This window comes from Crocodylus siamensis, chromosome 2, assembly GCF_052110815.1.
Source record: "Crocodylus siamensis isolate JL-2025a chromosome 2, ASM5211081v1, whole genome shotgun sequence".
Lineage (NCBI taxonomy): Eukaryota > Metazoa > Chordata > Crocodylia > Crocodylidae > Crocodylus > Crocodylus siamensis.
Genome location: NC_143396.1, coordinates 230,040,018 through 230,065,963, shown reverse-complemented (window position 1 = coordinate 230,065,963; position 25,946 = coordinate 230,040,018). Strand labels below are relative to the sequence as shown.

Below are 25,946 nucleotides of genomic sequence, written 5' to 3'. Positions count from 1 at the left end.
ACTATAACTACAGATCCTCAGCAGTGATCCTATCCCCCATTCTTTGTTTATGCATGCATTTTCTTCCCTTTGTATAACACCCTTTCTTGTCTTTAGCCCAGTTGTCCAATTTCTCAAGAACCTTTTGAATTTCAGTCTTGTCCTTTACAGTATTTGCAGCCTCTCCAGGTTTTGCCTTGTCTGCAAATAAGCAGTATACTCACTATACCTGCATCCAGGGTGAGTCATTTTGCTACCAGTTCATCTAGCCTAGTGGTCTTATTGCTAGTTTCTTCCAGTATGAGTCCATGTAGGAAATAATAGGAATCAGCTGTCTTTCGTGGAGCTCACAGTTACTTTCATTGTAGCCTCACTGGGAAGGAACACTTTTATGTGTTAGATCTAGTGCGAGAATCATAGATATTCACACCTCACAGTCCCATCACACCTAGCTTCCTCCAGGCTGAATCCTATGTTATGGCCACTGAACACTGCCAAGCTCCCGCTGTTTTTTTCTTGGAACCTCACTTAGCAAAGGGCTGGTAAACTCATGCCACTTGTCAGCCCTCACTTCATGTCCCAACACAGCTTTTTCTGCCTCATTTCTTTCTCTCCTTTTCTGCTGTTATACCCTTGGGTGGTATTTTAAATTTCTCTTTTGATCTATCCTGCTTCTCATCCTCCTTCCCCATCTCCTTCACCAGAAGACAGTAATAGCAGGCCCATTTTAGTGAGGGTAAGGGGTGGCTGTAATAGGGAGATGAGAAAGCATTTCTCAGCACAGAGCAAGGGCAGCAGCAGGCATTTTGGGTGGGGAAGTGAGTTGCTGGCTCAAGAAGCAAACATTACTGGTTACACCTCAGGTGGTGACCCACTGTGCTAGCTATGCTAATTTGGTCCACTGGTCTTAAATATGTTGCCAACCCCCCTGTTAGACAAGTCCAGCACCCACTATATTAAAGTAATGACTTAAATATGCCCTTAATGCTACACTGTACCCTAGGGTTCTACTGACATCCTCTTTGTCTGGAATGACATGAATGAGCCTTCCATCTTCAAAGGGGCAGAACTAACCATGCAGAAAGATGCTGTCCACCATGGCGGCTGGGAGCACCGGGAAGTTCACAACCTCTATGGATTTTACCAGGTAGGACATCCAACAGAAAAATCAAGTGCTATGAATATTTTTCCTTTGGTGGCAATAAGGATGATTATAATTTTACTGTAAGAGCTCCTGCAAGGCTCCCATTACAATTAGGTCCTGTTGAGCTAGGCATTGTCTGATTGGAATCAGCTTCTCCATGATAAATCACATCTATAATAGCAATGACATCCATTCACCTTTCTGCCACAACAATGTAATAACATTGATGTATGATGTGTGCAATGTTAGTAAGCCCTTTATTTTCCTCTCCTGTAGTGTGTTGCAACAAATCATTTGTACTTTGATAATAGTTACTGTTATTTCTGGACATATGTTTCTTACTGTTCCTGCCTTGAAAGATCTAAAACGGCAACCTGATATACATAGAATATAATTAAGGCCAGCTCCCTATCAGTTATCTTCATGCTTTTTAGCAAATGGCAACTGCAGAAGGACTCATCAAGCGCTCTGGAGGAGAAGAGAGACCTTTTGTCCTCACACGATCTTTCTTTGCTGGATCACAGAAGTATGGTAAGTATGGACAAGCTACACGATGTTGCCAAATATACTGGTAGAGCTGATTTTCTTTTAATACCAAATTTTGATGGGCCTAGTACTTGGTACCTTGGTATTACTAACCACAGCAATGCATTATCATCATTAAGACAGCTTTGATATACATCTCCCATATAATTGAGTGGATTTAAAATTTGACTGCTGCCTGATCTTTCATAGCTGGCAAAAATTGGAAGATGGATAGCAAACCATGGTGTTCCATAACACATACCCACCATCAGTTGCCTATTCCAGTAGTATGCTCACACCAAACACAAGACCTGAAATGAGTTTGCTAGCTTAGAATCCCCCTCTTCCTCCTTTCTTAGTCAGACCTGTTCATTGACTTATGAGCCTGAACTCAGTATGTAAATTTAAAGCAGTGCTATTGGGATTTCCAGGAGCAGTATGGACAGGGGACAACACAGCAGATTGGAGTTACCTGAAAATCTCCATTCCAATGTTGCTTACACTCAGCATGGTAGGAATTTCATTCTGTGGAGGTAAGGTGTTTATTCTGAACTTTTCACCAACAGTAGACCATCAGCTGGATTAAGCTTGCATTCTGAGGCAGATTTAAACACAGATAATGAAAAGCTAGTGTTTAAGCCCCAAAACAGCCCTCTTTCCTCTTACAGTCCAATGTATTTCAAAGCAGTTTTATATATTTAGGTTAATTACAGCTCCAAGTCCCATCCTGAACTGCAAACCTCAAGCTGTCGTCTGTTAGTACCACTATAATTTAATCGTGTGTCCAGAAGAAAGACTTACCATATCTCTCAAAGCAAACAAACCACTTTGTCAATAGTTGGATGTTACAATTTTTTTATTTATTTTTTTACTTTTGTGAGATCAGGCTGGTACTTTTCAGCAGGGTAGCATGTCCATATTCAACTAACATATTTAAGCATTTGGCATGTTTGTAATGGAACTCCACATTTTACAGAAACCTTTCCAAAAACTCATTGTCTGTCTCTCTAAAATCTAGCTGATGTGGGTGGGTTTATTGGAAATCCAGAACCAGAACTACTTGTTCGCTGGTATCAGGCTGGAGCATACCAGCCTTTCTTCAGAGGCCATGCCAGCCTGAACAGCAAACGGCGTGAACCATGGCTGTTTGGAGAGAAGAATACACAGATCATCAGGGAAGCCATCAGAGAGCGGTACAGCCTTCTTCCCTACTTATATACACTGTTCTACCGGACACATGCTGAGGCTGAACCAGTTATGAGGTAAGATCATAATGGACTAAATCAAAATGAAATCTCTTGTTCTTTAAAGAAAAAATCCTTCTTCCAAGTCAGGAATTTTAATGGTTATGGCAAGAAGGATGCATTGGAAGAAGAGTTAAATTACCATCACTTACTTTCATAATCATATATGATTTTTTTTTAAAGCAAAGAAAAGAAATGTTCACTTCCTAAAAGAGAAAGATTCAATAAATCAATTTACTAATATTCAAAAAGAATATTATCCCCTATTCTGATTCATATCTAAATATTACTAATAGACCCCTAAGCTGCTGACCTGAAAGTGCTAATATCAGTATTTTTTTTCTCTGTTTAAATGCTTTTTGTTCATTTGGAGGAATAGGCTACCAGGTTACCCTTATGAGAATTAATTTTGCATAGATAATTCAAAGATGAGGCATAATATTCTGTGCCACACTCCCTACAGCCATTTTTCCTTTAGTAGAAGAATACTGTGTAGAAATTAGGTCAGGAAGCTAGCTTTGTTTTGTTTTCCAGCAGATAGACATCTCAACGGAATGAATCGCAGCTGTCATTTCAGTGGAAGATAAAATTACTGAACACTCTTGTAGTTTTGTCTTTTACAGATAGCACTGGAATTGCTATCTGCTCCTGTCACATTTCCTCCCACTAGCTGTGATGCCAGTGCATCACAGATTTTTAGGAAAGATGAGGCCTGGTTTTCAATAGTGTTGAAACCCTGGGCTGCACTCAGTTGTGAACCTTATTTGTGCATGTAACTGTACAGATATTTACACATGCTAATGTCCTATTTGTATGCATGGTAACAGTCACTGCATGGGGCCAAATACAAGTTTTAAAAATGGATCAAAACAAAATTACGAATCGTAAATTGTGCATACCAGTTTGGGCAGCTCTAGTATGATCGTCTGTCCAGCAAGAGGCTTGAGCAAAAAGTTGAATTCGCCTTGCTTTCTGCTTTTGCAGGGTGGGAGTATAAAAGTACTAGAAGTGCCTTAAGTCTTGTTACACAGCAGAGCTTAACAGGTGACTTAAATATGGCATTTAAAGGCACACATGGGCTACAAACTTATCCAGTCTTCCTGTGTTGGATATTAGTAGCCACAGCTTTAAAGTCAGGGAAAGGGAGCCTGAAAACTTCAGCTAGGTCACAGAGGACTTCCTGGGAAAGGAAAAACTGAGTAGACCCAACCTTCTTGCTTCCCACAGACCTCTCTGGGTAGAATTCCCTGAGGAAGTAGAAACTTTTGGTGTAGAAGATGAGTACATGCTGGGTAAGTAGTGATTTTTTTTCTCATCAGCTAGTATTTGCTTCAAAGTTACACACTTCTGACATTAGCATATTGTAATAGCAAGCAGTTTGAAAACCTTGGCCAAGATTTTTAAGTGAATAGTGATACTGAGTAAGATCTCCAAACGGGGCTACATTTTCAGAGACTGAATGCTACGGACTTCCTACATGGAAGTCCTTTAAACAACTCATGTGCAGATGCAAAAAAATGGAGACACCCAAAATAACTAGTCACTCTTGGCCCCTGTTTCCCTGTGGGGCACATGGAAATTAGTTTCATCATTTGAGCACAGAACTAAGAGCAGGAATTCCGGATAAATGTCATCCAACATTAATTGACTGTTGATCTGATATTCCTGCCCCTACAAGCCAGTATTTCCAGAGATTATACTTAAAATATGAAGGAGCTAGTCTTGTAGTTGTTGCAACCCCAAAGTCAGTAAATTTTCTAGAAGTGTTCTAATCATGCAGCACAGCACAGATTCCTAAACTGTGCTGTGTTTCCTGTATGTTAACAATGAACTCCCATAAAAAAGTTCCCTCTTTACAAGTGGGGTGAAAGACTGAAAAACATACTAATATGTTTTCCTATTTGAACAAAACCCACTCTCCTATAACTAGAAGCAAGAAAAAGGGCAGCACCATTTGGCAAGCACTTCACTGGAAACTGTGGGACTCATAGCAGCCTCTTACTAAAATTCTGTAACTAAATTCAAGGCGGTATGAAAGGCTTTTGCTACCTCTTGTATCAACACAGATAAATCACCCTCGTCCATCTTGCTGTAACTCTGAGGCTGGAGATAACTGAAGAAATAAATTTGTACCTCTGAATGTGTCATGTTAGATCTTCAGAACTTTTTTCTACTGCTCCCACATCAGTTGCATATGTTGAATACAGCACTGCCCAACCAATATACTCAATATATCTTTCAGGAACAAAGTGTAAATATTTCCAGTGAAGCACACTTTACAGAAGCTTGTGTGCAAAGTGATGCTTTTTTTTTTTGTTGATTTGGATTATAGGAAAGTAGGGGGTGGGGTTGGTTTAACAGGAAAAAATTACAGCTTCTCCAGTCCCTTACCCTTATAGAGAAGTAACATTTTGGTGAGGGCCCATTGTTAACAGTAAAAATATGCCAAGTTCAGGATTCTGTACTGGTATTGCATTGGCATAACTCTTATGGAAGGGTGGATTTTCAGGTGCATAAAGGAGCCAAGCATCTGACTTACAGAGTTGAGCATTTGACTTCATTAAGTGATTTTGAAGACCTCATCCAACAACTCAATAGTCTTCATCATTAATATTAGCTCCAGAGTAGTATACTTGGGTAAAGTGTTTTACATAATAACCATGTTCAATAATAATATCTAGCTCTTTTATATAATCATTTTCATTGACAGAGCTCAAAGTGTTTTACCAAAGAAGTTGGTGCTATTAACCCCATTTTACAGAAGGGGAAAGTGAGGCATATAGAGGGGAAGTTATTTGCCCAGCATCATCCAGCAAGGTAGCAGAGCCAGGAACAGAATATAATGGGTCTCCTGTGTTCTACTCCATGTCCACCTACCGCCACACTTCCTTTTCTATTTTTTAATTCAGGAAAAGCTTTACTGGTGTATCCAGTCACTGAACAAGCAGCCACTGAAGTGGATGTTTTCCTGCCTGGATCAGATGAAGTAAGGATAAGTAAGAACATACAATCTCTGGTATTTAGTTCAAAAGAAATCATTTACCTTCATTTTTCTGCAATCAAACACATCACACAGTAGCAATGACCTATTCATATCTTCTCTTCTCAGAGGGCCTTTTCTCAAAGCCTCTCTCCCCCATTTTTCTGCTTGTCCCACAGCAGCCCCTGTGCTTTCTATACTTACCTATTCCAGACTGGTACATAAACCTCCATCCCCTTCCTAATTTAAATCACTTCTCAAGATGCACTCTTTCTATGACCTCTCTACAAGAAATTAGCTGATGGCATAATCTATTTAATTATTTCATTTATTTTTCCTACAGTAAATTTTAATTTACTTGGAGGAAAAGATAAAAGAGGGAGATGAAAGGTAATAAAGACACTAGAATCAATGCTGTGGGATTAGCATCCATAGATTGCTGCACAAGGAAGATGTATGTTGGTAGACAGATATTTTAAGAGAACTTTGGGAAAATATCTCATTTTTGTGCTATATTTCTGTCACCCTGATCATTGTACATGCTTGTTATGTCCCATTCTCCCACCCCATCTTCACTGAATACACTTCAAAGTAAGGATTCTCATTTCAGGAACTAGTAAGTACATGGTACCACGTCGGTCAAGATAACAACACAAAGTGCTGCAGTGCAGACTGTTCTTCAGTGCCCTATTTAAGAACAGCAAACACCAACACATTTAAGAAAATCAGTACTTCTCTGAAGTGGAAGTTATTTATCCACATGATGGCAGTGCAATATACTCCTACATAAATGACTTGGTTTCAGAAGCAGAAGTTGTCAAGGAGATACTGCATAAAGAGTGTCCTTAAATTCTAGAACATATAACTTAAAGGCCTGTCATGTCACAACACAAAATAAATATATAAATAATAAATTATATTAATGAATTCATGAGAAATAGATCATATGATCATTTTTTTGACGGTGGGGAGGAACCTGGGGGAAACCTAGTAATGCTTAGCCCAAAGCAATTTCCTCATAATGCAAATTTCATAGAATCATAGAAAATTAGGGCTGGAAGGGACCTCAGGAGGTCATCTAGTTCAAACCCCTGCTCAAAGCAGGGCCATCCCCAACTAGATCATTCTAGCCAGGGCTTGGTTGAGCCAGGCTTTAAAAACCTCCCAGGATGGAGATTCCACCACCTCTCTAGGTAAACCATTCCAGTGCTTCACGACCCTCCTAGTGAAACAGATTTTCCTAATATCCAACCTAAACCTCCCTTGCTGCAACTTGAGACCATTGCTCCTTGTTCTGTTATCTGCCACCACTGAGTACAGTGTAGCTCAAATTTGTGACAGGTGGAACAGTTACATTTTATTACAATATTTATTACAAATTTTTCTCCACTGGGTTTTCATATTTTCGCATAATACACAACACATACTGTAGCTTTATGAATGGCACTGTTACTTAATACCTCTAGCAGCTTCAAGATCTATTAAAATTAATGTAAGTCGTAGAAAAGGTCTTTATGTTTTTTTACTAGATAGTGAGGAATTGGGTCATTGGACTCAACATTAAAAGGTACTTCTTGCATCTCGAGAAAACAGTAAAGGATAGTGAGACCCAGGAATGAAATCACAAGACAAATATCCCTGCACAGGTATCTGATCTTTCTCTGCTTATATATCATGCTTGTTCCTTCTGTCTTCCTTGGTATAGGTGTGGTATGATTTTAGAAGATTTATTCGAATGGAAGGTCCAGGAAAACTGAAGATACCAGTAACTTTGGAGAGTGTATGTTGTTTGGCCTAAAATATTGTTTCCATCTGTTTGATAATTTAAAAAAGTCTCTTGCTCAAGCACTTATAAAATCAGGGAGATACTAGGCAGTAAGCAAAGATGTAAATTTACAGCAAACTAGCTGCTCTGACCTAACTCCCCGTGGTGACATTCCTAATGTGTACTAAGAAGTTGAGCTGGCTACCTTGCATTTAGTATATACTAAGGGCTAAATTGATACCATCCCACCTATAAGGCATGTAAGTAGACTTTAGGTGCCTAAGAGTGACATTATTCCACCCTGTTCGTGTCCTGAAATATCTGTTCATGCATACCTTTGTAACATATCGTCACCTGACCCTAAAGATGCAGCCACAAAAAACAGCGAGAAGGAGGGCCTACCCATCTTTTACATTAACTGTTTTTCAAGGACTTGGGCAGGATGGAAGGAATCATATTTAGGCACCTGTCCACTTACATGCCTAATAGGTAGACTAGAATCTGACCCTAAAATTGCCCACAGATGGAACTGGTGCATAGGAACTAATGAAACGTAAGTTCACACTCACCCTACCTTTTTCACAGAAACTTCCCTCGTAAGACCAGCCCTCTGGGAATGTTGGAAGAACAAAAAGTTTTTCAGCAGCATTTTAGGGAGGTGTGAGCTCACTTGGCAACCTGACGTTTCTAGGTGGGACTACTGTGGTCAAAACCACTACGTGCCTATCAACATCAGGCTTAGGTGACAATTAGGCACGTAGAATGATAGCACCTGTGTTTGCCAGAGCAGGCCAATGCGTGATCTTTGCCTGTATCCTTTGCTCATTCCACCCTGGCTGCTAGTATGTGCTCTTAATTGGGACGGGGACACTGCACTGGGTAACAATAATAATCGAATGTTGTCAGGATAAAGAGAATACAGTAAGATTGCTTCCACTCCTATTGTAAGTAGAACAAAGTTTATCAAGTCGCATGCTCTCTGTTGACATCTGGTAAGAAATATCTGCATTTTTCTCCTCAGTTAAGTTAAAAAAATAATGATCAGTGAATGGCACTGAGATTTTCACAGCTGAGGTCTTCTGCCCTGGTTTTGCTGTTGGTAGATTCCAGTGTTCCAGCGTGGGGGGAGCATCATACTCCTAAAGACTGCAGTAGGAAAATCCACTGAATGGATGACAGATATTTCTTATGAACTTCGTGTTGCCCTGGACTCCAAGGTACAATGGGCCTGTGTGTTTTTTATCCACCTGTCCCTTTTCCCCTTTGTCCGTCTCTTCTGGTACTGTCATGTTCCAGCTGCTCCTCACTTTCTGGAATCTTTTCCTCCAGCAGCAGGACCTGCTATATAGGAAACAGGTGGTTTTGTGCTGCCTGCCTCGCCAACACAGCATGGCTTAGGCCAAACACACCTGCTTGAAGAGAAGCCAGTCTCCTCCAATTTAGTGGGGAGAAATTTGGCCACCTTCTCACTTTCCTGGGCTCTATTTCTTCAGCTTGGGGACCCTGATGGAGCACAAAGACTGTTCCTTTAGCACAAGATTGTAGGATGGCTGCAAAACTAGAGCAGTTCCTGGTTTTCCCTTTGCTTTTCCCCTTCTTTGTCTACCAGCTTCCAGTAACCTGGAAAGAGGAGAAGACAGTGGAGGATTATGTCAGGCCACAAAGCTCCTCTCCAGCTGCAAAGATAATTTTTTCATGGTGCTGCACAGATAAGGAGATAAATTTACAAAGCCATAATATCCAGACATTTGTAATACTGCATCATTCCTCACTGGAGTGTTTTAGTATTCCAGATCTTTTTAGCACATAGTAAGATTTTTTGTATTTATAGGGTTGCACAATGAAACTGGAAATAAACTGCTGTTAACTCTCTTCTACATCTGGTGTCTTCCATAGGACTCTGCAGTAGGTGAGCTCTATCTAGACGATGGGCATTCATTTCAATACCTCCATAAGAAGCAGTTCCTGTACAGGAAATTCACTTTCCATGAGAATATGCTCTCTTCCAGGTACCAGCAACTGACAGAAGTTTGTTTAGCTTCCCAAACTTATAGGCTACCAATAGCAATGCCTCTTACAATTCATTTTACTTTGGGTTCAATCCAAATTGTTGTAGTTGCCTTCATTAGGCGTGTCACAGGAGAGTGATCAAAACCAACAGGTTTAGGCATCTAGGGTCCCTACAACAGTGTTTCATGCCACCAAAGGGCACGATAAGGGTATGCAGGTGTAAGCTGGGAGGCACCTGGAGTAAACCAAGCTTAGGGGTATGTCTGAGCCCCCACTCCTCCTCAGAGCTTAACCACCTATATGGCATCATCTCAGAATTCAGACTGCCCAGAGATACCTAACTGTCAGCACCACTTACTTTGGGACCAAGTATAGCACCTACACTGACCTTCACTGTCAAAGAGGAGAGGGAGCTTGCCCACCTGTTATATAAATTGCCCAGTGATTAGAGCACTTGCCCTCCCCTTGTCCATGAAAAAGGATACATGGATTCTAGGTCCTCCTCAGTCTAAGGGAACTCAGTCTTACATGCCATACCCTCCAGGAGAGTGCCCAACCCACCAGTCTACAAAATAGGCTAGGTGTGGATACCATCCACTCTTTCTGTTGAAGCTGGGCAACTGGGGCAGCCCAATATACAAGAGGCACAGAACTATAAGGACAGCAAGCAAGAGCCCCTAACTCGGTAGCCTACTGAGGAGAGCACCCCCCTGAATGACTGAATGAGATCTGTTGTCCAGATGGGTAAGTAATATAGTCATGAACCTACCGGTTTTTCCTTGCTTCTTCAAACTTCTCAGACAGAGGTGGAGATCTGTAAAATTTACCATGAAATGGGATTACAGAATGTTTTAGGTAACATTTTGTTAAAAAACACACTTTAAGTCCATCATTATAGGTAAGCCTGAATCCTGTTATGAGGTTTTCAGAGAGTACATTTTGTAGTGTAGATGCACCTTTACCATTTCCATCTACTTAAATCATTTTCAGAGGTAAAACAGGTAACCAAGAGCTTGTGAACCGTGCAAACAGGTTTTTTTTTTTGGTTGATGGATAGTTCTGAAAAGTTGAAAAAATACATAATTTCATATTGACCTGAAGCAATTTTTTCTATATGTTTAGCATATTAAAGAATCAGGAAAAAAATCAATGTGCCTTGAAAAAATATTTAATTTCAACATTGTGTTTTCAGTTAATTCTTTTTGAAGGATTTTAAAATAAATTTGAAGATTTAAACAAAAATATTTTGAATCTCAAATTGAAACATGTCACTTCAAAACATATTAAAATTAAACTTTTTTAGCTTTTTTCCCCATTTTGGCAAAACTGAAATTAATTTACAAAACATTCTAGTGTTAAATCTGTATTTTCTACAGTATTGGCTATATCTATTTTCTTCTGTATTGGCTAAAATAAATCTCTGTTTTGTGAGATTAATTGATGCATCATAATGGCAGTTAACAAAGGGGAAAATTATCCCTGCTATAACAGAAATTATATTAGGGGAAAAATAAACTGTTCTGGAAATGTGAAGCAAGAGAGTGTAGTTGTGGTTTGTCCCTTAAAGTTTTCATCCTTTGTTGCACTTCCACTGAGAAGCTGCTGTATTTAAGATATTTTTTTCCAGCTGTGCAGATGGAAATGGACAGTACAGCACCAAATGTGGAGTTGAACGAGTACTAATTCTGGGAGTTCGACAGCAGCCTACATCTGCGATCGTCAATTACCAGGGTAACAAACTATATTATATTTCACTTCAATTTTAAAACTCTTGCTGGTGCTCTTTAAAGGCAACAAATTCAGAAGGCTAAACAGAAAACAATTATAGAATGGGAAGCAACACTGCTTGGTGCTGCTCTGCCAGTAATTGCACCCATGTTCGAGGGATCTTCTTGACACATATTTAGTCTTCAGGAGAGTCTCTATAAACCCAAAGCAAAACAAAGTACAGTATAAAGTAAAAAGAGAGGCAGAGAGCGTTTCAGCCTGGGGATCAACCTAGCCTTCGGAGGGCTCCCCCGGCAGCAGACATTTTCTGCCAGTCTGAGCACTTACGCTAGGAACAGTGAAATGGAGGCAGGAATTAACTCTCTGGGTTTTAAAGAGCAGGTGGTGCCTATGCATGGTGGAGGGTAATGGAAGAGGGGTTTTTTTCTGTTCTATAAACCCCTGCCCAGAGGAAGCTGCGCTGAAACTTAGGGCTCTGCAGGTCCACAGGAAAATCTGTGTTCCTCTTTCCTTGGCTGCACTTTGGAAACGAGAGATGAAGTTACAGCTGTCTCCCAGCAAAGGGCCCTGCAGCATAAGTCCCAAAACTGAAAACACTTTGGATTTATTAATAACCTTCAACTACCTGAACTGTGGTTACAACGAGGATACGGCTAGACTGTTCTCAGCAGTGGCAGATGACAAGACAAGGAGCAATGGTCTCAAGTTGCAGCAAGAAATTGAAGTTAGATATTAGGAAAAACTTTCTTAACTAGGATGATAGAAAAGCACTGGAACACGTTTCCCAGAGAGGTTGTAGAATCTCCATCCCTGGAGGTTTTTAAGACCCAGCTAAACAAAGCCTTTGCTGGGATGATCTAGTTGGGGCTGGTCCTGCTTTGAGCAGGGGATTGGACTAGATGTGACCTCCTGAGGTTCCTTCCAACCTTAATTTTCTATCATTCTAATATTGTAATTACTGTAACTGTACTTCTGAATTAACAGTTAGTTCATGTTCTCAACCATGTAGCAAGAGATACAATTTAAAAGTAAAATAATCCTTTTCTACCCTCCAATAGGATGAGTTAAATCTGTAAATTGTCCTGGCCTGAGTAAGGGTTGTTGGTTGTAGCCGTGTTGATCTAAGGACATAGGCAGACAAGGCTGTTTGGGTAAATGTGATATCTTTTCTTAGTTGGTCTAATAAAAAAATATCACATTTACCCAAACAACCTTGTCTGTCTATGGCCTGAGAAAGGAAATTTGAAGCTAAGAACAAAAATGTTCATGTTTCTCTCTCTCTGTCACAGGAAAGTCCATAGATTCTGACTATGGAACTACATGAGCAGAAAACTATGAACTTACACAAAAACTTTTCTAGGGAAAGCAAGAGGAATTTGCATGATGACTTTTTCCTCCACCATGGGTGCATCTACACAAGATGCTTACTGTGCATTAGCCTAATAACACTGCACAGTAGTGTCACAGCAAAAACTATGCTAATAGCCTACTTGCACAGTGTTTTTAGGCTAATACGCAGTAAGCGTCACTAAATAACCATTCACTGCTACTACTGTGCAGAAACTCTAGGTACTGTGCATTTATTTAGTACTTTATTAAGGAAGTACTAAACTAGATGTGCTGTAACTCAGGTGTATTCATGAATGTATAAATGCACCCGCTGCTGTCCAGAAACCTCATCTTTCTTCCCCTTTAGAAGTGATGTTGGTAATAACATGCTGCCTGCACCTGTTCACCTCTGAGGCACATAAAGCAAAAGTTAACACTGTAAAAATTACTAACTTCTACAGAAGAGTGCCAGAGCATAAACGTTTAGTAGTAGCTTCCCCTTGGGAGACGCATAGAACCCAAGTATGTTTGCAGGCTAGAAGAAAAGGAGTAATAGTACCTTCAGCTCTTGTAAAGCCTGTTGAGCAGAGCATATTGGCCAGCTTTGGCCATAATTGCTCTCCTCTTATCATGCCATTGTCTAGTGATGGAGGGAGCATTCTGATCCAATGTAAGTAAAAGAAATAAGATAGTCGTATACAATTTTCTTTGGAGAAATGCTAATTAGAATGCATAGTAAATTCTCTTTTATCCTGTTGAAATTTAGATGGAAAAAACAAAGACATTATTTTCACCTATGATGACAAGACCTCCACGTTGACTCTGGAAAAATTATTATTAAATGTTGGCACTAACTGGGAGATTTACCTCAAGTGAGAGGAGGAGCCACATCTTCAAAGCACTTGAGAATGTTTAAAGAAGGTGGTATTGGAGGACTTAAGTTGCTCATGAGTCAAGCTGTCTTGAAGCATGCAGCTAACCCAGGCTGATCTTCTATAATATTTTCTTTTGGAGGAAAAAAAACCCACAAAAATATTTTAGTTAGATTTGAAAATCTCATCCCAAGTCAGTAAATGGCAAAAATTACAGCAAATAAGCCTTGAAAAGGGCTCATCACTGTCCTGCCCAGGTTGGCTTCACTTTGACAAACAAAGTACATTTTGTACTGGGTTAAGTTGTGCCCATGTTTGAAGTAGTAACCTGAATGAGTGTGATTACTCTTATTACAAACAACCCCCTCCCCCCTCCAACCCTTTTCCATCTTCCTAGGACAAGGAAAGGCCGTTCAGTCTGTCTAAAGGCCAGTTGCTGCAACAGTGAATAAAAGAGGATAATATGGGAGATGGGAAAACACCTTAAATGTTCACTTCCAAACGTTTGAAATGTTAAAAGGTCCACATTTTTGTACAGAATGACATCAGTTCGGGGCGTTAGCTCAACCTCCAGAAAACACTTAAAATAATAATTCTCCTTTCTCTCTCCTGTCCCCAAACTTTTTTTGTAAACAGTAAAGAGAGTTTCACTCTGAAGAGTGTGGGTGGTGAAATGCAGAGAAAAATGATCTCTAGCTCTTTCCACACTGAAGAGGAAATGCCACTGGAGTTGTATGCTGTGCCCAGTAATCCCACACAGTGCTGTCAGTCATTTCCACCTGCTGCTGCTTATTCTCTGGGGATTTCTGGGGGTGCCAAATTTCAGTTAAAGCATGCTCTGACCATTAAATTCTGACCTACTGAGTATGATTGATTTAGGCCAACTCATTCTTTATGGGAATCAAGTATTCTCTCCCCTTTATTTTGTGGAATTATATTTCCTTTCACATGCACCCTTACAATCACATGCTCCTTCTAGCAGATGGATTGGCAAATTTTCCTCAAAAGACTCAAGGGACAGAAACCTGAAAATTCCAATTCTCAGGACATTTGAGCAAATCTCTGATGAGTGACCTCAGATGAATCCTTTGCTTCCTTGAGTTATGTAAGATGGTGAGCTACTCACCAACCTAGGAGAGGCTGACCTCTCTGCCTCCCTTTCCTACCATCCACAACTCAAATCAAACCCTTTTCCTCAAAGCTTAATTTATCATTACAAGAAGCCAAAAACCATGCCTTGGCAAAAGCACTTGAGAGCAGTAGACAGACTTTCCCCAAGAGCTCACGTGATCCCTCTAGCTCTCTTAGATTTGACCACTTCCCAGTTGGGTCTGATAACTGAACAGGACTGATAGACCTCACTGATGTGAATCTTCCAGAAGGCATAAATTACCCAAATATTGTCTTTAATTATGCCAGTGCATGTGCATCAGAGAAGGACGAACTAAGCAGACTAATAAAATCATCTCCCAACTCCAGAAACAGGGTAAAAAGCAAATGCCCTCTTCTACTAAGATCTTTTTCTGCACCTGATGTCTCTCCTCTTCTGTTGATTGTCTATGGTGTAAATCCACCGATTGCAATGGAATAAATATGGATTATCAGCACATGTGAAAGGACAATCAGGTCCTAGCTTTCTATTGTAACCCGGGTGGTACTCTAAGAGGTACCGCCTCTCCAATTGAAGGGATCAAAGCAGGTGCACAAGCACTGTGGGAGGTGTAAGGACTCTCCTCCCCCTATAGAGCAGAGCCAGACTGCCAATGGGGACTTAACCATATACCTTTTAATACTGGGAACATAACAGGCATAAATCAGAAGGTACAGTGGACACTACAATGCCCAAAGGGGGCAGGATTCAACAGAGGTTAGACACCTACAATCATTGACAAAAAACAGAGTTGACAAAAAACAGAGTTAACAAAATATAAAACACAAACAGCAGAACAAACAATACGGGTTGGTGAAATATAAAAAAGGCACAAAATGCAAAATGTCAAATGACAAGGAAATATAGGGCCTTGATACCTGGAGGGGGAGGGGCCCTTTCCACTGCAAGAAGATTTGCTTCCTGTTAGCTCACTCACCCCAAGTCACCTCAGCTAGGACTTGAAAACAGATCTCCCACTGCCTTGCAGCCACCACTGGTGGCACTGCTCCAGCCTGCTAGGGGTCTTGACCTTCCTGGAGCCCCAGCCGCACATTGAGCTGCCTGGCCTCGGATTGGAGGAGCTGGAAGCAGAGTTGGGAACCTCTCGGGTCACTGCTCAGATCCTTCCTGGAGTGGGGGGAGCCTCTCCTGCCGGCCACACGCCGCACTGCTGAGGGTCCCACTGCTGCCTCCAGGTCGTGCTCTTTCAGGCTCTTCCGGGGCACTGCTTCTGCCCCACTGGCTCAGCTCTTGCCAGCTCTGTGAAGCTCCTTCCTTGTTGTCCCTTGCCAGTCTCCCCTGAGTCAGCCCATGCTGCCCCTTTTATGCCCCTCCAGGTGACCCAAGGGGCCAATCGGGACATGGGGGGATGAGTCTCTGGGGCCTGATTGGTGCGGAAAGGGAAGCCCAAGTCCTTCAATCATCTTTTACCCCTTCAAAACCCCTGGGCCAAATCATTACCAGATTGGTGAGGAAGGGGAATCCCAAGTCCTCCAATCATCTTTTGCCCTTTCAAAACCCCTGGGCCAGATCACTGTCAGCCAGCCTATCACACTATTATGTTGTGGGATTTATATAAAACTCTCTCTGAAGATATTTATTATTAGTTCCTGCTTCTGAAGATAAAGGTGCTGCTGGTGGTGTGCAGTTAATGTGCCATTAGGATGCTACAAACATTTTACCTTCATTTTGTGAATTGTGAAGGTAGAAATGATACTACAATGATGATTGTTTTCATCATGAAATGAGTCACGTGGCTTATTTCTTCCAACTTTAAGCATTTTTAAAATGTTCCAGTTAAAGATTTACTGGGGGCTATACCTATCTATTTATGTCTATGCTGTGTCCTGTGCCTGCAAGGCCAGGAATCTAATAAAGTGATTTAGGGCCTGATTTTGAAAGGATTTTAGGTATGTAAGTTCTCTAGGAATTAGGTGCCTAAATACTTTGAAACCCTTGTTCTTAAAAGTAACTAACTCTTTAGGTCTGAGAGCTTAGCTATCTAGTAATTGCAGAAGAAACAATCATATTACTTTTACAGCATCTTTTATTATTTTCCATGTATTAATGCAATAAGTTGGGCAAGTCCAATAATAAACATGTTTACAAGCTGAACCATTTGTTATAACTAGAGATGAATAAAAATTCAGATAGGAAAATATTGCATGATTGGAGATGAAATAATGAAAATTATATAGAAATAATATTATCAGTATATCTGATTTAGTTAGTTCTTTGCCTAAGCAGTACATTTATTTTATGCCTGATTTTTTAAATATATGTATATGGGAACATCCTCTATATTTTTCCAAGGGACAGATATAATATTGGATTATTTCTCTTTGCAAAGAGAAATAATCCACCGTTAAAGCTTACTTAGTTCCAATTTGGCAAAGTCTTTCTTATCTAAATTAAAAGTAGCCACAGGGCATCCATTCACCCATATAGTAAATATTGTTCCTTTTTTTTTAAAGACAGAGAGAGAGAGGGAGAAGGAAATAGAAAATGAGACCCTCCTCTATAAACAATACTTGTTTCTCCTCAAAAATGCCATGAGACTAGCCTTACAAAGGAACCTGCCTATTGAAAAAAACAGCAGAGAAAGAGCGCACTCCTGAAACCATCTAACAGGAAATACTTCTGCTAACCCACGCAAAACAGGCTGCCATTAGTAGAAAAAATTTACGTCCATGTACAATGATATATCTGGTCATTACTACAGTCCACTAAACCTCAATTTAGCTACTGGCTCTCCCAAGAACCAAACAGCCTGTGGGGACATTTCCACAAGTGGAATTAACTTTCTGCAAAACTGTATTCTCCCTATTGTGGAAAGTACCCTGGAATGTGTCATCCTATGACATCACAGCTACAATTGGTTTCAATGAGATGGTTACTAGGAGATTGGGCCAGAGAATTTTACTCAGAAGGGATATTTGTCAAAGATAATTAAAATACGAGTACATTTCTGTGCTGTATGCCCCTATAGTTCAGTTAATGAAGGCACTCAGCACATGGGAGCAATTAACTCCATATCAACTTCCTTGTTGACTTCTTAAAGTTAATGGCTTTTTAGTTTGATCCTTATTCATATTTGCATATAAAATTCCCCTAAATGTTTCAAATAATGTTTAAATGCTTTTGAAACATGTCAGCATACAAAGGACACTTGAAAGTTCAGTTAATTTCAAACCTCTGACGTGCAATCATGATACAGCAGTGATTTTAGAAGACCAATGAGCTCACCAAGTTTCACATTTGTGTCTAGTTTTTCATTTGCATTTCTGTCAGGACACAGCTCTGTGTGTGTGATAATAAAAGGAACTCTGTCAAGGGAAAATGAAAACTAAATGCAAGCATGCACACACACAATCATTGCATTTCAAACAATAAGTGATGCCAGCTGTTTGACTGTTCTGACCCACTTTTGATAATATCAGGGAGAAAGAAAAATGCATCCCTGGACAGGCTTTTCCATAAAAGAATATCAGATAGAGCCCTACAACCCTTGTGACTCAATGCAGTGAGTAAATGACAGGGCTCTGCAAAGCTTTGGGTGGTGATTTGATTTGGAGGAGATTTGGCTCAATTCAGTGGCCGAATCTCCAAATCCAAATCGAATCAGGGGACCAGTTAAAAAGCCTGAATCAGTTTGAAGTTGTCCGAATCTTTGGAAAAGATGTGGAGAGCTTCAGTGATTCAGGCACTCCCCCAGTGGCTGCAGCAGGGAGCTACAGGTGAACTCTGAGCGGGTAAGTACTAGGGGCAAGAGAGTGGGGGCTGGGGGAGGGAACCATGGGGGGATCCCTGGCAGCCACCATCCCCTGCCTGCTCCTCCAGCCCCCCCAACCCACCCACTCACTCCCCCAGCCCCTCCATGTCTGCCCTGCCCTGCCCTGCCCTGCCCAGCCCAGCTCCTGGCCCTTTAAAGAAAAGCCCAGGTGCTCACCGGGTGCTGCCAGGTGGGGGGTGATCCCTGATGTCCTCCACTGCTCCACGCTGCACTGGGGGCTCTGCACAAGCCTCCTGAAGCCCCTGTACTCCCCCAGCCCCCCCATGGGTGCCCTGCCTGGGGCAGCTCTGGCCCTTTAAGAAAAAAAATGGAGGAAAGCCCCAGGATTCTGCTTCTGCAGCAGCCTCTGGGCTTTGGGGGTCTTGTGCAGACCCCCCATGAAATGGGGGACAGCAGAGGGCAGTGGGGATCACCCCCCATCAGCAGGAGTGGTGAGTCCAGGGGGTTTCTTGGGGGGGGCGGTTCTTAAAAGGCTGGAGCTGTGGCAGGCAGGGCATCCATGAGAGGCTGGAGGGAGCAGTGGGGGGCAGTGGGATTGCCCCCCCACCTGGTAGCACCCACTGAGTTGGGGCTTTTTTTTTCCAAGTGCTGGGAGCTACAACAGGCTGAGGAGGATGGGCCTGGCTGATTTGGAAACTTGGCCGAATTGAATCAGGACAGTGATTTGAATCCCTCAAATCGGCCGAATCTGAAGCGAATACTAGCCACTTCACACAGGCCTAGTAAATGACCAGTGTTGCAGCTGGACAGGTCACCTGGATGCAGCTGCTTTCAGATTTTCAGAAACAGCTGGTGCTTTTTCAAATTCCTCCCCCCATATTGCTTAAGCTTCTTAAGTACTTCTGATACTGAATGGGTAAAGGGGAGTCCAGTGTTCAGACAGCAACTGCCAGAAGTTGGAGATTAATAGATTTGGAGGTTGTAAACCCATAAGGACTGCACTAATTATACATGATACAGTCTTGCTGGATCTTCAAGAGGTGCCCCATACTTTCAAGGATTGAATCCATATGTTTTAAAGCATTTAATCTGGGTGAAGTTCTAAGAAACAAATGAATAAAAATTGCTGTGCTAACAACAAGTTATAAAATTAATACATGCTCTGAAAGCATAGACCAGCCAATTGTGTCACTGTCCATATATAAACCTGAATCTCTTGTGTCATTTAACACCTTCTGGTTAAAGAAGAGCTTGGTATTGCAGGTCTTTTCCAATTCCACATATCCAGTTTACCATTTAAACAGCCTGAACCTAGCAAAGAACCAGAAATAAGCAATGTATGTTTCAAACAAACAGCCTAATATTCCTTCCTATATGTGAGTTTTAAACATCAGTAAATTTATTCCTGATTTACAACAGTGTAATTGAGAAAATAAATGGACCCAAAATCAGGTATTTCCTCCAGGATTAATAATGCCAGTAATGGGATCTTTTGACCTGATAGAGAACCCAAGTACCAGGCACCCCATCATAAATCCTTTAGGCCACAGTGCCTACCAAAAACAGCTTATTTTGGATTTTTGCAAAGTATAGATGCTGACTTTTATTTTGGCCAGGGGGGACCTAAGATGATGGACACATAGAAAGTTTTATGCACTTCAGGTGACAGCCCTCTTCCTGAGGGGGGCCAGGGCCTTCAATCCCCCATGTATTCAGCACCTCTGGTGCAGAGTTTCTTGCAAGAGGATGCATGTAGTTGCACAGTTATCACATGAACAGTGCATGCTTATCACTGTGTAAGATGTTCCCTTTTTCACAAATGTGAAAAATCCATTTTCCATTGTGGTGGTGAGGGCTGTTGTCAGGGTCCAGAAGCACCAGGGACAGACCCCAGTACCCCTGGCAGAGGGCTCAGGGACCTGGCCCCGCTCAAAACATACCTGAGAGACAGGACAGGGATGGGAAGGAGCCACATGACCCGGCGTTGCACCAGCTTTTCAAGCAACTGTCAATTGAGTTGGGCAGCTGGTGATGTCAGCTGTGACCGCCACCACAGGAGATTTAAAAACCCTGGCAGAAGCCTGGTGCAGGAAGAGAGGCAGGAGGTGAGATGCCAAGCTCGCTAGAGAGTTGCCTGGTAGAGCTGACTCCCCACAAAATGTTGCCCTGCTGAAAACGGGCAGCAGCAGCAGTTGGGAGCCGGGCAAGGCATCCACATCTCCAGTCCCCGGGGAAGGGACTCAGGGTCAGCAATCACCTCTGGAGCTCAGGCCAGGCATTTCCAGGCCGGAGCTGGCTGTGGGTCCAGCAGATGGAGAACCAGCCTGGGGGTAGAGCCAAGAGAAGGGAGGCAGCAGTGAAGGGCTGGATATGGCTACAAGTCAGCACTCTGAGTGGAGGCCAGGGAGTCTGAGCCAGGAGTAGGAATAGCAGCCCAATGCAGCTGGTGGTTGGTGAGGAGACAGGGCGTAGGGGAGACAGAGCCCCAGGACCAACTGCAGCGAGTCTGTGAGTACCCCCGTCTCCAGGCCGTGAAGGAGAACAGCACTGAACCTCTCCTTTTAGTTACAAATTCCATCAAGTCATGGCAGATGAGTTGGGAGCCCAATCCAGGGAGCAGGGGGATACCCACAGTGCCAGCTGAGGTCACCACATGCATACATGCAGCAGAAATTCTAGGTGTATGGCTTTTTCCAACTAAATCTAATTAATCATAAAGAAGCCACTTAAGTAGAATTTTCAATGCCATGTAATTTAACATGATTTGGGGAATCTGATATGTCACATCCGGTCATGCAGAATGTCTTTGGCTAGGTTATTTCCTTTGAAATTGTGGGAATCCAGAATCTGTCATGTTAGCCATGTGTCACTACAAATGTATTTTTCCAATAACTAGTTTATAGACCTTGCTAGGACCTTCAGTGATCATAAAATCATAGAAAGTTAGGGTTGGAAGGGACAACAGGAGGTCCTCTAGTCCAACCCCTGCTCAAAGCACAACCATCCCCAACTATATTATCCCAGTGAATGCTTTGTCTACCTGGGTCTTAAAAACCTCCAAGGGTAGAGATTCCACAACCTGTGTGGATAGTTTGTTCCAGTGTTTTACTACTCTCCTTGTGAGAGAGTTTTTTCCTAACATCTAACCTAAACTTCCTTTGCTGCAATTTGAGACCATTGCTCCTTGTTCTGTTATCTGCCAATACTAAGAGCAGTCTAGCTCCATCCTCTTTGGAACCTCCCTTCAGGTAGTTGGAGGCTGCTATTAAATCCCCTCTCAGTCTTCTCTTCTCTAAACTAAATAAGCCCAGTTCCCTCAGCCTCTCCTCATAAGCCATACACCCCAGAGCCCTAAGCCATTTTCATTGTCCTCCCCTGGACTCTCTCCAATTTGTCCATATCTTTTTTGTGTGTGTAGGGGGTGTTGAGGGGGGAGTGGGAAAGAGAGCAAAACAGCACACCGTACTCCAGATGTGGCCTCACCGGTGCTGAATAGAAGGAAATAATCACTTCCCTTGATCTGCTGGCAATAGTCCTACCAATGCAGCCCAGTATACCATTAGCCTTCTTGGAAACAAGGGCACACTGTTCGCTCATATTCAACTTACAGTATTGTCCACTGTAACCTAGGCCTGTTTCTGCAGAGCTGCTGCCTAGCCAGTCAGTCCCTGATCAAACCTGAATCTCTCCTATACTATCTAAATTTTAAAATGAATACAATTTATGTTTTTCCATAAAATCTTGGGCATATAGTGTAACTACTATGCCATAATAATCTTCTAAATATACTCACATCTCAAATTAGTATCACATTAGGTTACTGAAGACCCAAAACTTATCTTTCTAAAATCTTTACAATTAGACCCCAATCCTACAAAAAAATTAATTGTGTTTAACCTTACAATTTAACCTTGCAAGTAATCCTATTGAAGCCATTGCCAAGCCTTCACTGCAAAAAAGTGTTTTTGTAGATAGTTATCTTAATACAGAATCTTATTGTGGATAAGTCATTGTAGTTTCTGTCTTGATGTAGATGAATAAATTAACTCAAGTGGAGAGTATATAGTTGATCTCAACTAAAAATATCAAGGTAAAAACTACCCATTACTTTATATCAGAATAGTTTTTTTGAGTGTAAAAACCTACTTTTTCTGTAGTGAAGACAAAAGTCAATTAGGCAAAATTAAGTATCTACATAAATTTTTGCAGTATCAGAGTCTATCTTAATTGTATGAAGTATAATAAGAAGTTAAACTTCTTAAACCAATATGTGACTGTTACTACAGTTTCAGCATTTTTGACTTGAGAAAAAAAAGCTACATGGCATCAGAAACCAGCCTACCTGTGTCTATCTTCTAGGAGCAAGCCCTAAATAGGAATAAGCTGTACATCAAGCTGTCACACACTTTCTTGCACAACCCCTCTCTCTCTCCCTGGGGCTATTTTTAGTTTTCCTGGATGAAAACTGTTTCTACAGGGCACTCACATGCACAGGGGACTCGCACACACATGCTAGAAAAACACCAAGCAGAAACAGAAAAAGTACACAATTTCTTTTGCTTCATGGCAGGGAAGGATTTCTGGTTTCTGGTAACAAAATGACAACAGGAAGTCATTCAAGACGGTGTATAAATTATTCTACACCATGAGCCTTCATCATTTTTTAATTTGACGGGTATTCGCTGCAAAGAGAAAGAACTGTTTGCTGAGCTGCCTGTTAAACAACTTCTTCTTTTGGCTAGTTTCCTTCCAGGTTGCACGATCTTCCTGTTTTTTTTCTTTCTTTGTTAATCTGTTTCAATTTGATTTCCATGCCGTCGGCTGTAAATGTTGCAGTGGCTCACCAGACTGAGGCTGGGTCAGCTCCTGATGCAACCATTAATACAACTACTGAAGCAGGTGGAGGTGGAGGTGCAGGGGGGATCTACTCTGCTATTATCAGTCGAAACCAGCCCATTATAAAGGTACAGGAAAAAACCTATGCAGAACTCCACAAGAAATGCCTGGAAAAGAAGATTCTGTATGAGGATCCTGATTTTCCACCTAATGACAGCTCCCTCTTCTACAGCCAGAAGCTTCCCATCAAGTTTGAGTGGAAAAGACCACGAGTGAGTAATTTATCTACATAAACTTATAAATATAATGAATTCACGTACCCATGTAGGAAATATATTTTTACTTGTTTTCCCAGCCTGGAAAATTACCTTCTAGGGATGGGGAAATGCAGAGAGAGAAAGAAAAATAGAGAAAGAGTATAAAAAAATAACTGAACACCAACAAGAGATTGGAATGAACTTCTTTAGTTTTCTTTAATGCATTTTAACTGGGTTTTACTTGCCCTGATTTGTTTGGAATTTCCTCATCTGAAGATACCAGTCAAAACAAGTTCTAACTCCTCCTCTTTCTCTAACATAGGCAAGTGGGCTTATAAAGATTTATTTTTTCCACTTCTATTTTATTGATGCCATTCCTAATTTTACTTTATTACATATAGCCACTTGGCTGCACTTATTCCTTTTTGGAAGTGCTAAGGTAGAATGAGGTACAGATAAATGCTGATCTACTGTTTTTATGTACTGTGAAAACAAGGGAACAAGCTTTACTCTGAGTTAGGGACAGTGGATCCAGAAGTTGTCACTGGATCTAAACAGAGCGGAATCCGGACTATATTACTTAATTTTTTTCTCATCATTTATTTCAAGCAACAGTTATTTTAAATGCAAAGTTTGTTATCCTATTATTTGCCTGCCATGAATTAGGGGGTGGTATTAATAATTGTTGCCATAAAAACCTATTACATTTCTCCTCAAAGTGAAAAGTGACCCTTCAAATGAAGGGCAGGAAAAAAAGATGATGTCATGTGATGTACGGGGTAACCCAGACATTCTGGGATAAATGCAGTATGGATTTATATCTCAAGCAATTTCTCGGAATTTAATGGTCAGAGTCTGCAGCAAAACCAGTCTTGACATGTAAGATTATTCAGTCAAAACCAAGGCATGGATAGACATACAATTAACTCTATTTTAGAGGGATAGGGATGGCTTACAACCTCTGAGTATGTGTCCACTGAGCCAGTTCAAATGTTTTATCTGTCTGCTGTTCACTTGTTATAAATTAAGTTAATTGCAGTAATTTTCTTCTGATTGAATCAGGAGATTTATTACTGAAGCTTAGCCTCGCTTACTGTAGTTGTCTATAACAGGGGGGTTCAACCACCAGTTCAATGGCCAGATCCTGCCTACGAGGCCATGTCAGCCAGCCCACGGGTCTCCCCACAAGGTTGGTAATTTGGCAGGATGGGGAGCAGTGGTAACCATGGGAAGTATCCACCCCATGGATCAGCCTCGGGCCACTCACCCAGCCCAAGGATTAAGCACTACTGGTCTATGACACAAAGAAAGCAGCTACATCAGGTTCAGCTGCTATGCAGTAAGTTCCCTCCTTTTTAAAGCACATTTGTTCCCACTACAAGAGGAAGAATTTACTTAGGTGCGAGTTGAAACTGTTCCAGATAATGTCTAACATGTCCACTGTACAGGATTTCTATACATACACTTACTACATTTGAAAAGGTCCTACTGACATGTCTGACAACAGATGTGCTTCCTTACCTTCCTTTTGGAGGCTGAGGCAGCAACCTAGTGGATGAATGTCAGAGAAAAAAGTGACTGGAGATATACACAAATGCCAGTAGTAATATGGAAAGAGGCACCCACTCTACACAGGTATAAATGACTGCAGAAGGTAGGAGGCAGTGATACATCAAGCCTTTGGTATCTGGGCAATCTCAGACTTCCGGAATCCGATCCCCAAGATCATTCTTTGATGATGCACCTTTAAAAAGTCATCAGTGATGCAATTTCAAAAGGTGTATAATTATTGGTTAGCACAAACAAAGCATTCAGGAGCCATAAGACTCAAAAATACAATCTACTATCCTGCTATATCATTTTCCACAGTTTGAATTCTAATCTTAATGCACATTCATAAATGATATTGTCCATAGGTTAGAACAGGGGAGTGAAGGGAGAACTGAATTCTAGTGCCAGAACTTTTGTTAATGTGCTATGGGACAATGGGTCAGACGGATAAAGCCCACTGTCCTAGTTCTCAAACTTGTCCACTTATTTGGGGTGATAAAGTTTGGATGCTCAACCTGAAGCTTTCTGGGCCTGATTTGCAGAGTCTATGAGCTGTCAATGATAGATGGGGGTGTGGACTCTGAAACTCAGGTCATTGTCATAAATTGGGTACCTAGAAATGAGACACTCAAGATTAGTACATCCTTTTGGAAAAAAATATGCCTTGATCTCTCTATTTGCTCATCTGTAGAATGGGGTTAATACATACTTTCTTTGTAGAGTGCTTTGAGAGTTTTAAAAGGAGATATAATGCAAACAATAATAGATTATGGCCAGGAGAGCTTACTTCCTTCTCACTAGGTGAAACTGTAGAGACACTATGCTGATGAGATAAATCAGCAG

General features: G+C 41.4%; 2 protein-coding genes and 1 long non-coding RNA gene across 7 annotated transcripts in view; 2 read left to right on the top strand and 1 right to left on the bottom strand.

Annotated features, from left to right (window-relative positions):
- The window catches only part of GANC (glucosidase alpha, neutral C), a 49,419-nt gene extending 34,227 nt beyond the window's left edge, over positions 1–15,192 (top strand). For 2 of the 4 annotated variants that reach the window (XM_090033350.1, XM_090033351.1), the window contains 11 exons: positions 983–1,126; positions 1,558–1,654; positions 2,080–2,181; positions 2,667–2,910; positions 4,120–4,184; positions 5,802–5,878; positions 7,578–7,652; positions 8,741–8,854; positions 9,534–9,646; positions 11,275–11,378; positions 13,471–15,192. In XM_090033350.1, coding sequence (XP_089889476.1) covers positions 983–1,126; positions 1,558–1,654; positions 2,080–2,181; positions 2,667–2,910; positions 4,120–4,184; positions 5,802–5,878; positions 7,578–7,652; positions 8,741–8,854; positions 9,534–9,646; positions 11,275–11,378; positions 13,471–13,580 — 1,245 coding nt within the window. In that variant the 3' untranslated portion in view covers positions 13,581–15,192. Of the gene's footprint in view, positions 1–982; positions 1,127–1,557; positions 1,655–2,079; positions 2,182–2,666; positions 2,911–4,119; positions 4,185–5,801; positions 5,879–7,577; positions 7,653–8,740; positions 8,855–9,533; positions 9,647–10,259; positions 11,379–13,470 lie in introns of all 4 variants that reach the window. The other 2 variants (XR_016440305.1, XR_016440304.1) reach the window with 2 other exon arrangements.
- On the bottom strand, positions 8,984–15,785 carry LOC149871835 (uncharacterized). Its single transcript, XR_016440306.1, has 3 exons — positions 15,664–15,785; positions 10,417–10,461; positions 8,984–9,257 (listed from the first exon to the last, which is right to left on the bottom strand). It is a non-coding gene; the product is annotated as an uncharacterized LOC149871835 (long non-coding RNA).
- A 7,130-nt stretch (positions 15,786–22,915) lies between these two features.
- Positions 22,916–25,946, top strand: part of CAPN3 (calpain 3) — a 71,819-nt gene continuing 68,788 nt past the window's right edge. For both annotated transcript variants that reach the window (XM_090033349.1, XM_090033348.1), the window contains exon 1: positions 22,916–23,567. In XM_090033349.1, coding sequence (XP_089889475.1) covers positions 23,271–23,567 — 297 coding nt within the window. In that variant the 5' untranslated portion in view covers positions 22,916–23,270. The remainder of the gene's footprint in view (positions 23,568–25,946) is intronic.